Source organism: Ischnura elegans, chromosome 6 (genome assembly GCF_921293095.1).
Source record: "Ischnura elegans chromosome 6, ioIscEleg1.1, whole genome shotgun sequence".
NCBI lineage: Eukaryota > Metazoa > Arthropoda > Insecta > Odonata > Coenagrionidae > Ischnura > Ischnura elegans.
The window spans coordinates 33,979,508-33,992,499 of NC_060251.1; the positions used below are offsets into that span (position 1 = coordinate 33,979,508).

The 12,992-nt window shown below is 35.7% G+C and overlaps 1 protein-coding gene across 1 annotated transcript; it reads left to right on the forward strand.

Moving 5' to 3' along the window:
* The first annotated feature begins 521 nt into the window (after positions 1–521).
* Positions 522–12,625, forward strand: LOC124161348 (histidine-rich protein PFHRP-II-like). Its single transcript, XM_046537663.1, has 3 exons — positions 522–593; positions 9,441–9,689; positions 12,368–12,625. Exons 1-3 carry the CDS (start codon positions 522–524, stop codon positions 12,623–12,625), a joined length of 579 nt encoding a protein of 192 aa, XP_046393619.1.
* Positions 12,626–12,992: the final 367 nt, after the last annotated feature.

A 12,992-nucleotide genomic window follows, 5' to 3' on the forward strand; every position in this document is an offset into this window, starting at 1 on the left:
TTTGATTAAAATAGTCATAACCTCTTTCCATACAGATTATGTATTGAATTAGGAAATTACCTTACTGACTTACTTGTTAACTTAGAATTTATTTGAACTGAAAAGACATATTTCATTGCATAGACCACCGTTCGTTTTTGAGCCAATTTAATTGAATTTAAGATTGATTCCGAGTTAATACTAAGGTAAACCTAAATTTCAAAGCATAACATTGAACAAAAAAGGCATTTCTGATCAACGTGTGATGCATGTAAAGGATCAAACAACTTTATTGGATTTAGTAGCGTGTGATTCCAAATATATAATAATATTGTCAACGAAATTATTCCAGCAATTGAGGCTTTTTTTGTTGCTGTGCCCACCATCCATAAATAAGAGTGAAGAAAAAAATGTGATTTTTTTTGAAGAGGAGGTTTGTACTTACTATGTGAATTTTCCTAGATTTTCCTGAATGTATCAGCTAGTAGATGTTTGTACCTAATGCGACACTTCCTAAAGTCTTAAATTATAGCGAAGCAAACATGGCGGTGAACAACTTTTTTGTTAAAGGTGAAAGGTTGGTAGATCCAAATACAAACATTTATTCAGGCCAGGTAAGAGAATGTGAGTGGTGTTATGTTACATGAATTTAGTGGAACATAAGTGCACATGCAACAATGGAGATTAACCAATTACTCTAAATCATTGTACCACTATCATACAGAACAACAAACAAAGATAAAAAATAGAACGACTGTCAATCGATAAAACATTTCAACTGGTGATTTCCAAAGATTATTCTGAAAACAACACCTTTTCCGTGCACCGACGAACGGGTTTTGGACATTAAAATAAATATTTGAATGAAATTCTCTAATACTTAAATTAAATAAGCTGTTCATTTTTTTTTTTTATATCTGGAAACTATTGGAGACAGCAACGCGATCCCAGCTCAGGTAAGTGATAAAGAGTTTCAACGAGTGGCCACCTGGAAATAAAAAAGAACAATGCAAACAAAATTAGCATTCACATTTATAATTACCACCTACGTTTTTTTCTGACTCTTTATTTCCATGATAGGGTAAGTATTTTTAGTAGGCACTCAGTTTTAAGTAATAAATCGTTAATAAAATTGAATGCTGCACAATTCTTAGACAAATCATTCCCCAAATATACTATTTGTCGCATTGTTAGTTATTGATTAAGAACATTCACCATGATTCGGATGGGCTCGGAGTTAAAACTGAATACTAACGTTTAGGGTGTTTTATCCAACACCTTCATTTAATTTGACAATAAATATTACTCCCAAATAGATCATTCTTTCGTGACTTAATTAGTCAGCGATGAACATAAAAATTAATCACTTATGAACCACGTTCCTAATCCGGAGAACAATGTCATTACTTGAGGTTGATCAGATAAAAATTTTGGTTTTCCTACGGGTGAAAAAGGCGTGAGGCTTTTGCAAATTTAACGTCATTGAACTTTATATTGAGAAAGAAAATATTTGTTGGTCTAAAAAGTAGACCAGTTGATAAGAAAATGCATTATCATTTACACGAAGTGCCATTTACAAAAATTCATTGCAAAATTTCAAAATTTTTTTTTTAGGTTTATCTCCCTTTCACTGGCGTAAAAAACGTAAATATTTATTAAAAATTTACATACTCCAAAGCTATTCGACAAAAAATTGAACTGTCAATATTTATAATTACCCTGCATTAATATCTGGTGCATCATTTTTTTAAAATGAAATCTCACAAAGCATCTTCTTATCCAGTACAGACATCGATTTATTTTAATTAGTAGCATTGAAATTTTATACTGATATTGTGAAAAATCAAAATCCGCCCTTATAAAAAAATATGAAAACACCTTATCTGTAAGCGTGCTTTCTTTGACAATTCTTTATATAAGTAAACAGAATGCTTTCAGCATACTAAAACAGTCTTTCTATGAGTAAAACTAATCATTATTTACAAAAAGGAATGTTTACCAAATAAGTATTACAAAATTCCTGCGTCGTCAACTTTCTTCATTTTTTTATGTAAAACTCGTAATAATGTCTTTGAAATTTCGACTCCCTTCACGCATCACCAGCCCAATCGCTGCCCGCCCGTCATTTTTTTTCCTCCTCGCTATCCGCGAATGGAATTTTTCCACTCGGACGATCGAGGAACTGGCGTTACAAAACGGTCCGACGTAAATTACTATTCAAACCGTGGGACGCAGGCAGTCACGGTCTTGGGTCACGGGGATACTTCTCGAAAATCGCTCTCTCGTCCACAACAACTGCGCCAAAATATCAAGGGGCAAATTTGGCCGATCTCTGGTGAATAATTCGTCTTTTTGTGCTCTCGTTACGTCTGGAGAAGGAAGAGAGCCGTGGACTTCCTCTGGGAGCTGAGGATTCACCCAGGTCAAACCACTCCAAGGGGGGAACCATTTTTTTAGGCACAGGATATCATCACAAAAATTATCCTGTTATCATATAATTTATTTAGTTATTTAGAAGTAAGTAGTAAGAAGAGTAGGAGAGAAGAGAGGCTGAATGATAACCTTAATAAGAAGACGGAACAACATTACAGACCATATCTTGTGACATGATGGCCTGACGATGACAATCGTCGAGGGATAGCTTCTCAAGGACTACTCGACTTTCCGCATTATCCTAACGTAGCTTGTAGCTGTTACTCTCTTGAGACCCTTTTCCTTCGAAGAACGATTCTCGGTGAACGATTTAATGAGTCGAAATTCTAATGACGTCACCAACTCATGAAAACAGGGAGCCAACTTCCGCGTGTATTTTTTTATTTAGATAGAATGAGGGAATCTAGGATAGAGGTCTTCCAAATGTGGCGCTGCAGAAGAATGTTAAGTATCAAATAGTTCGACCGAGTAAGTAATGAGGAAGTCATAATAAGAGAGGGAGAGAAGAGAAACCTCAATGCCTCATGAAAACCTTGATAAGAAAACAAAACAGCCTTGCATACCATATCTTGAGACATGATGGGCTGATGAAGACAATTGTCGAGGGTCAAATTGATGGCAATGACGGAGAAGGAAGACCTAGAGCAAAATATGTGGAACAGGTAAGGAAGGATACGAGAGAGAAGAAATACTTAGCTGCGAAAGATGAGCTTAGGAGCATTGAAATGAGACCTGCGTCGAACCAATATCAAGATTGTTGGCCAATGATGATGATGATGACGATATTATTAATGCGTAAGACGTAATTTAGAGATGTTTCATTTCAGAGGATTTAAAATATAGCTTAACTCATAATTTTTATAACGATGATATAAGTCACATTGTAAATTTAAAAAAAATAGCAAAACTAGATGAAATCTATACTGAATAAACAAATTTCGTTTAATTCCCCTCAAATAGCAATCAGAATCTTTATACCTCATTCCAAATCATATTGCATAGATGATCTCAGCATATTAAAAATGAATATAGAATTATAAAAAATAACTCCACTAATGCATAATTTTTCACATTATTAGATTATTGCTTATATTCCAACAGAAACTTGCCATTCTGGTCAAATATCATAACACACTTCTTATAAATTTAATGAAGAAATCAATCCTATTGGCGTTACCAATAGAAAACCAGAACTCAGTATCATTGACGTTTTAAGGACCGCATAGCAGGGCTTTCTTTAAATGCTATAAGATATAACTTATCCAATTACTGAAAAATTGGAAGTTCTGCTAGACGCATACAGAAGGTCTATCTCAACCAGAATATCGTGCAATACCATAAAACTTTACTGTAATGTAACGAAAATTTATGTACTATAATTTTTATGTTAATACTCAAGAAATGAATGCATCATGAAATATCAGAAGTGGCCATGCATATTTAGCCACATTTATACAATAGGCAAGGATAAAATGGTAGATATTAGGTCTCAATCAACTGAATACCTACCCACTGTAAAATGAAGCGATCACCGTAGAAGGCTGAGCCAAAGATATTAAAATAGTCGAACTTTTTTTTAAAACATTTAAGTGTCCAGACTTATAATAGGTCGATATGTTGATGCATTCAAAACCAAAATCCATTCCTATAACTTCTTCGGTACGGTCACCTCAGAAGTATTGATCATAGATTTAAATGATATTGAAAATATATCAAGAACATACTGGAAAATTGAAGCCATTATAAGCATGCCACGACCACCTATAAGCACTGATTTCTGAATAGTAGGACATCAATGACTTTAACGTGTGTTTTTAAGAGAAAGGCTAAATATAATCTGCGAAAAAATATAAATGCATTATCAATATGAAAATCTCGAATGTTATCTATTACCAAATCCTATTTATATAAGCTCCAGAGATTCGGTGTAATAGCATGGCTACAAGTTCATCAGTTGAGTGATCACAAATCAGGGGTTGTATAATGACTTATTTTTTTAAGGTCAGGACATTTCAATACCGTATTCTCCCTGCAAAAGTGGCCGATGGTAATAAATAGTGGAATTTCATAGAATGCCTAAAACTAAAAACCTACCGATACTAAAAAACCAATCTAATTTTCGTAGATTATATGATATGATGATAAGCCATACATTTTATATAATAGTACAAAGGAAGGCACTACGAGAATATATAACCAAGGGTATCAACGTACCACTTGAACCTCTACGAATATTTATTATACTTGCCAATTCCACATATGTGAAGCTGAAAAACATATTGAGACATTGAGATTCACTTGACTTTAACGAAATAAATATTCCTTATAATAGGTGTTGAAATTCTGATGTACCTTACCCCGCAACTATTCATGGTGATGATCAGTGTTCCTTATTGCCACCGTTTTTTTTTTTTTTTTTTTTTGACCCGCAAAAAAGTTGAGGCATATTTGGCAGTTGGCAATATTTAATAGTTAGAAAATAGAAAGTTGAGCGTTTCAACAATTTTTCCTCGGGTTTCGGATGGTTTAAGAGGGGATTGATTTTAATACTTTTTGTCGTATGTCGTTCTCACTTAACATTTGAATTGAATTTGACTTGATTTCAATCGAATTTGAATGAATTAGTCCAGTGGCGCAGCGAGGGGGGGTTTTCGGGGATAAAACCCTCTCCCCAGAGCTCAGACAATTTTTTAATTTAATCCATTTCACTAAATTGTATAAATATAGCTTATAGAATGGTGTATAGATCAATAAAATACCCATCAGAAGGCCGTAAAATTCACCATTTATCTTAAACATTTTCTGGTAGAGGGCCCCCGTACTTCCCGCTTCCTCTGGCGGGTATTACATATCCCATAGACCTCCCAGTATTGGTTGCGCCTAAACTCCCCTATAGCCCTAATTCCTAGCTGCATGCCTGAATTAGTCAGTTGGTCAGTGGTCGTAGGTGGGTTTTATATTATTGTGATACTCTTTTTTTATTCATCAATTTTGCGGAAGATATGGGTCTTTTGTTAATATTTCCACAGATTTAACATCTTTTAAATGGGCCAATCGATCATTTCTAAAACCTAAAGCGAGTAGTTCCCATTTCTTATAACTCAATTTAGTCATTAACATTCATGCGATCCGTCTTACAACACTCATTTTTTTTATAAAGAACAATCCAGCATAGAACTGAGCCTAACATTTCCAGAAAATCAACCTTATCCTTCCAACACTACGGAGCACGCGTCTTATAGCGAATAAAAAGAAAATCTCGAGGAAAGAAAAAAAAATAGTCATTGTCGCGTCACCATTGATACGTGACGGCATAGCGTTCGCAAGGGGACCAGCTTAGCGTGACTACCGCTTTACACACAGGAGGGCGTAGTAATAAGCAACAGATCCTTTTTTCAGACCACGTGCTCATGGGGCGACTCGGGAGGTGTATCGAAATCGAAAAGAGAATATCCTGGCTGGGAAGAATGGGATTTTTGGCGGGTGTAGCGCGCGGAAAGAGATGAAATCCGCCAAAAACTTAGATGCGGGCTATGCGATCGAGGTGTTAGGATACACGGTTGGATAAGCGTGTCCCGAGATATTTTGACACTTTATATCAAGACTCCGCCCAAACACATGAAGCGTACCTTTTGTTCCTAAAAGGGCTATAAAAGGGTTTCCAGCGCCAAAGTCGCACCATTCGTAACCATTGATCTCCACCAATAAGACGCGCGTGCACCATTTGGATACAAACGAGCCTGTTGTTGGATTTACGTTCACTCCAAGACTATCGTCAACATGCCGAGTGCTAAGGTGAGCCGGATATTTATTTTAATTTAAAATTTATGATTTGTTCGTACGTATTACTTGTTAAATCAAAACTATTGCTCGAGAAACTACTGACAGGCAAGAAGATATGGTCTTGAAATAATATTATCAAGACACCAGGTTATGAGCCTGAATCTTAAAATGCAGGTCGGCGGATTGAATGCTACCAGCGGATCAAATTGTGGCTACTTAAACTAGTCATACCCAAGGGCGAACCCAGGATTAAAAATAGGAGGGGGGCAAGCTATGGTTGTTCACCTCATAGGAAAGATTTAAGCATGGAAAAGGTGAATGTAACCAACATTTTAAGGAAACTGTAACACGTCTTTATTAGTTTTAAAATTATTTGCTTGAAAAAATATTATTATCCTTCAATACGTTTGCGATTTTTGCCTCTAGGGGGGGCAGATGCCCCCTCCTGCTCCTCGCTGGGTACGCCCGTGGCCATGCCTCACTCGAGTTTACGGCTCAAATCCCTAAAGAATCAAGTATTTTGACTGGCAGAAAATTTTCATCTTCAGGTCTAGCAACGAAGAATGGACCGCTACGCTGGCCTTTCAAATTTATACATGTAGATATTAAAATCAAATTAAAAGGGAAAGTTTCTAATAGTCCTATAACAAATTCAACTCTCTGTCTACAACCTACATAGAATATAAAACCCAAGGAACCATAGTGCCCTAAGGGGACCTGATGTCCATTTTTAAGGGGACTAGGCAAACTGAATATTTAAAAAAATAGTTATCCTTTCTATAACATTGAATTTATCAATAGAAACACTCAGGGCCCATGTATCAAGGCCTTTAGCGAATTAAATATACCTCATTTAGTATATCAAGAAACCAAACTGTGGGAAATTTAAGAGCCCGTTGAAACATTTTCAAAATTGAAGCACAAGAGAAACGGTTTACGTGAAATACACTTACAAGTAATATTCCATTGTATAATAATAGACCTTAGCACTTCCATGACTGCAAAATTAGTCAAATCTAAAAGTCTACCATTCATCAAATTATTGGACTAAAGCACCTGGTTACCGAAGAGCACAAAAAAGTACAAATAAAAATACTTATTCAATAGACCACATGTACAATTTATTGAGTAGAAGAATCTTAATACCATTGAACCATATCTACGAAGATGAAAAATGTTATCTCAATGGATCCAATATCCAATCTTAACTCTGAGAAATATACTAACGTCAATTCTATATTTTTTAAATATTACAAGCCATAAAAATTTTCAACGACGGCTTCAACAAAAAGTAAATGTTCCAAAAGAAGTATTTATAAATCCCTTTCATTGAAAAGAAAAAGTAGGATACCACGGCTGCGATAGTGCGAATAAAGGTTATTCTCGAAGGCTGACAAAATCATCTAATAGGTTACTTTTATATCCGGAATTCTAATTATAACAATAGGTACTCACTTTCAGGGCAAATTTACACACGGGCATCCATTGCAATATGTATTGCGCAATTCGATAGCTCGAAAATCTGAGTTAAAATTATGGATATTCGAAAATATACGAATTCTGAAATCCAAAATACATGAATGAACCGACCTCTGCGGTTGACCACTAATTTGAAGTGGCAATCAAATTCGATCTTACGAGATCCCTCCCCCCCCCCCCCTTTAATCGAATTCACAATAACAACAACTTACGGGCATTTGACATCTCTGAGCTAGGGATTGGATTCACATTAATATTAAAAAATGAAACGATCTGGGGCACAGGGATGCAGTGTGACGTTGATTTTGCCAGTGTTAGAAAATCAAATACGCAATAATTAAATAAAATATAAGCATCCGATGAATAAAGAGGCCACTACCATAAAATATCGTCCATAATTTATCGACTAAGCTGAGTGTGGATGGCGTTATGAGATGTGTGATAGTTCCAAGATAAAATTATTAGAAATAATACATCAATTTGGTTGACAGTCGATTTTATCCAGTTAAAGGGATAATCATTTAATAAATTTATTGCTGGTATATCAATCCATATTTTTTACACTTTAAATATCCAGCACAGCGGTTACAGTATTGAGAAGATCCTGCCTACTTCAGACTCACTTGAGATCGTGTTTATAATATCACCCACTACTCAGATCATACCCATGGGCATTCTGCGATCTTTCTTTTCCTATATTAATATTATTTTCCATTTTTACAGGCGTATCATATAATAGGCTCCAAATACCTTTTTATGCAGGAATTTAATTGAAATAGATACTACATAATTTGATGTGTTTTCCCAGTAATTTTTGAACACACGTACACGCCTCACAGTAAGTTCTATTGTCGGTATTCGATAGAATATGATGGAAAATTGGTAAAATTGTGGTACTTGGAGGATAAAAATCTGTAAAATACGGAGGAACTGCTAGACTACACACAATGGACGCCACTTATGGATTTGCAGAGGGTTCTACTGTTGGATTAGCCTAATATCAAGCGATGGCATAAGACCAGTTACGTTTTTTATTTAATTTAGTTTTTAATATGAATGTTGGAATGAAGTAGGGAAAAATAGTCAAATATTCGCAAACGAATTATATTCCTCATAAGTGGGGTAAAGCGTGCTACCGAAGAATGATGAAGACAAAATGGATTGACCGTGTGAGTAACCAAGGAGAGTAGGAGAAAAGAGAAGCCTCCTAAAAACATTAAGCAGAAGAAGGGACAACTTAGTTGGCCACATTTTGAGGCACGATGGTTTGATGAAGACAATCGTTGAAGGACAAGTGGAAGGGAAAAAGGGCAAGGGACGGCCCCGAATGAGTTATATCGGACAGGTTATAAAGGATGTAAAAGAGAATAAATATGTAGCTATGAAGAGATTAGCGGATAGGAGAGAGAAATGGAGAGCTGCGTCAAACCAATCTTAGGATTGTTGACTAATGATGATGATGATGATGGGGTAAAGCGCCTGGAAAGTACATTTAAGTTACAGAGTAAGTATAGCCACTACAATATTTCACACAACGTCTCCCCATCATAACGTATTTGATAATAGCAAAGAAATAAACAAAAAAAATTGTCGTCGTATGCATATTTTGTTTACCTGACTTTGTCCACACTTAACCTCATTTTTTGCCTATTTTTCTATTATCTGCGCCAAGTAATTCTCAATACTAAATAAAAAGTATGCATGATTATAATTTTTCAATCTAGATTTACAATTTTAACAGCCTTGATGTGTTTTATTTCTTTCAGGCTATTTTAATGTTCATGGCCACTCTTGCGGTAATGGAGGTCGCATTGGCTGGCGTGACGTACTATCGAAAGCCACCGTACCACGCAGCGCCACCACCGCCGCACCACAAGCACCATCACCACGGCCACTACAATCACCCCAAAGTCCATGAGCACCATCACCACCAACACTCAGAACCACACCACCACCAACCAAAGCCCCAACACCACCAACATCACCCAGAGCCAGAGGAACATCACGATTATTACGTGAGTATAGTGCAACGTATCTATTCGTCAAATCCTCAGATCTCAAAAGCGGATGTTATAAATTAAGTGACGGGCACTTAGCCCATTTTGCACGAGGCACATAGTTGCAGAACTTAATGAGTACAAACCAAAAATTACATGAACGAATTTGCAAGTGTACCTATATACGAAAACAGGAAAAAAACCCTACACAATACGGACCTGCACAATATTGTTCGCCGTTTATTACAGCATTTAAGTAAGACTTCTACAGCTTTCAGCCACGGACAAAAGGGTCAATTTTGCTTAAGGGGTCATGTTTTAGGTCTTTGCTATCTCTCCCATTTCAAAGGTATAAGATTAATGCTATGAAGCAGGAAATGAACCATTACTTACGGCTGTGCTACTTGCAGGCGTCAAGATTAAAATATTTGTACCCTTTTCTGTTTATCACCATTAAATTGAGATTTTTTTCATGATATTTTATTATTCTTTGAAGTTCCCAACATTTCTATAAGCTGGTTCTATATGGAGAAATACCTTCAGATTTCAGTTTGAATATAATTTTGAATTATGATTTTAAAATTTTGAGTTAATTTTGGTTATTTAACTGTAAAGTTAAATATAAATCTTCAGATACTCAGCACTCTATTTTCCGAGTTATAAGAGCGAAAACAGTCAGCCGAAAAAAAACACATTGCGGGGATACAGCGGAGAAAAGCAATAACTACAGTATTGCTCGATAAGGGCATGTGTTACGAGTTCATATCGTTGTAAAGCCTAATTTAGATTTATTATATCGAAGGAGGTCACATTAGTAATCAGAAAATGAATATATGGAAAAAATATTGGAAAATTTGTGAAATACCTATTTTCATTCAGTTACGTCACCACGGAGAAACAAAGATTTTTTGGAGCTTTGGTTTCCAAAAGAATGGAGTTTTCAAGACCATAATGGAAATCGTAAAACGTACATTTTTATTTTTTTACCAACTACCTGACCCGGCAAACTTCTTACCTCTAGACAATCAATGATCACACATGGTCTTATCACATCCAAGGCCTTTAAAAATTCAGATGGATGGTAGGTGACTTCGTCTTCGTTTGCTACACAGTCAATAGATTTGAATGAATGCATAGTATCAACTATTTAGTCCTGATTAGCCTGAGTAATCCACATCTTCGTTCTTGGCCGTCAAAGTTGCTCGCTCGATCAACCATTTGTGATCTTTGCGGAGATCAATCATGTTCGGGAACACTTTGTTGATGATCTCATCTCTCGATGAAAAGAATTTGCAAACTTTACGCAAAAATGTAATGAAATTGCTCGATTCGTCGGCAGAAAAACGCACATTACCGATAGCCAAGAATTGCTTGGAGATTTGTTTGCAAACACGGTAGTGACGTGTCAACTTGTCGATGATGGGATATCGACAACGAGATGGTCTTACATTTAGCTCGAATTATTCTTTTTGAATATATAATTTTAATATTTTTAATATGTCATACAATTAAAATATTATATTGTTACAAAACTCAGTTATTAAATTGGTAAAAACTGTACAAATAATTCAATTAGTTGTTTTGACTTAACAACTGTTGCAGTGTTACCAACTCCAAAAATTATACCTCTCAGATCAAGATAAATGTTTTCGTGAACTTTCACTAATTCTCAATGTTTATTCTCCTATCCGGGGCAAAGAATAGTAAAAAAAAACAATTTTCATTAAAATCGGTGCAGCCGTTCTCGAGTTATAAATGGTGTGACTAATAAGAATTTTGTATTTCTTTCGTACATATAAATATGCTTCAGGAATTAGGGTATCAGCCCCAATAAGTATCAGTGGAAAATAAAACAAATCGGCAGAAATATCTCTGAAAAATTTTATTTCCTTCGCACCGATAACCAGGTATATGTGAAGCAAATGAATATTTCTCCATTTTTGAAATTATGAATTGATTGTGGATGAATGGAAATGGATTTTCTCTGCACCTTTATCCAAAAGGGTCCAATCTTCTCAGAAACGAAGATATACATCTAACTTACGTTGCAAATCAAGTGTGCACTTATAGAACATTTGCCATTTAACAGCAAAGACTTATATTTGAATTTTTGGAATATGTTTTACAAAGTTTTATGTTTTGCTTGCTTTTACCTTTAGGGTATTGATTCAACGCCCTGTTATTCCAACTTAGTGACTGTATTTTATGATATCTTTGACGGATTCCTACGTCCATATTACTTTTGACCTCTTGGAACGAATAAACTGTTATTATTATTCCAATATTAATTCACCATAAAATATATCTTAGTTTTGTAACTCAATCTCATTTTCAAAAAAAAATTATTACTTAAATACTCCTTATTCTAGATAAGGGAGGCGGAACTGTACTCTGGAAGAAAAAGATGTTTCCTTAACTACACTTTTCATTTAAACTGGGAAACCTGGAACGGTTGGAAATATTAAATAAGTAAAGCAATAGAAAAGTACTTTGCATTATGTTTAATATTAAAGAGTGCCACCGAATTACGTCGCATACTGTAATTTTATTCACGATTTTCTTCGGTTAATGATCCAAGATACCTCACAAAGAAGAAGTTCCATGACCTTATTACATAGAAATTTATTTCCATTTTCCCATGCAAATTTTTTCAGCATGCTAATCGTTCAATTTTCTCTATTTTTTTAATGTTACAGGCCTATCCAAAGTACGCCTTTGATTACGGGGTCCATGATCCACATACGGGCGATGAGAAGAGCCAATGGGAGACGAGGGATGGAGATGTTGTAAAGGGAGGTTATAGGCTGGTTGAGCCGGACGGAACTATCCGGATAGTGGAATACACGGCCGATAAACACAACGGATTCCAAGCGGTCGTGAAGAAAATCGGTCGCAGCCACCATCCGCATCACTCAGCATCGACGCGCCACTACGGTGGACACGGAGACTACTAAGGCCGTTGCTATCGCCTGTTGAACGGAGGCTAGCGTCTCGAAGTGGAAACTTCCCAAACTACTAGCAAATTGTAACCACGTTTGAGTTACTAAGCTTACAATTAGTACAAGAAATGACAGATTTGAAGAGATCAAAAGCAATGAGACAAAACAATTATGAAGCACATTTGTAAGAATTTGTCACCAATAACTTCCTCTAACGATGGAAATTATAGTTCTTTACATTTGGTTTTCCCGTTGCTAAGAGATGATATTATGTTCAGTATATTGTTTTCAAAGTTTTTTGTCTAGTTTAATGCTATATAATTGCATTTAACTTATCCATTTATCCCTTCCAAAGGAGAATCAAGCGCATACTCATGTATTT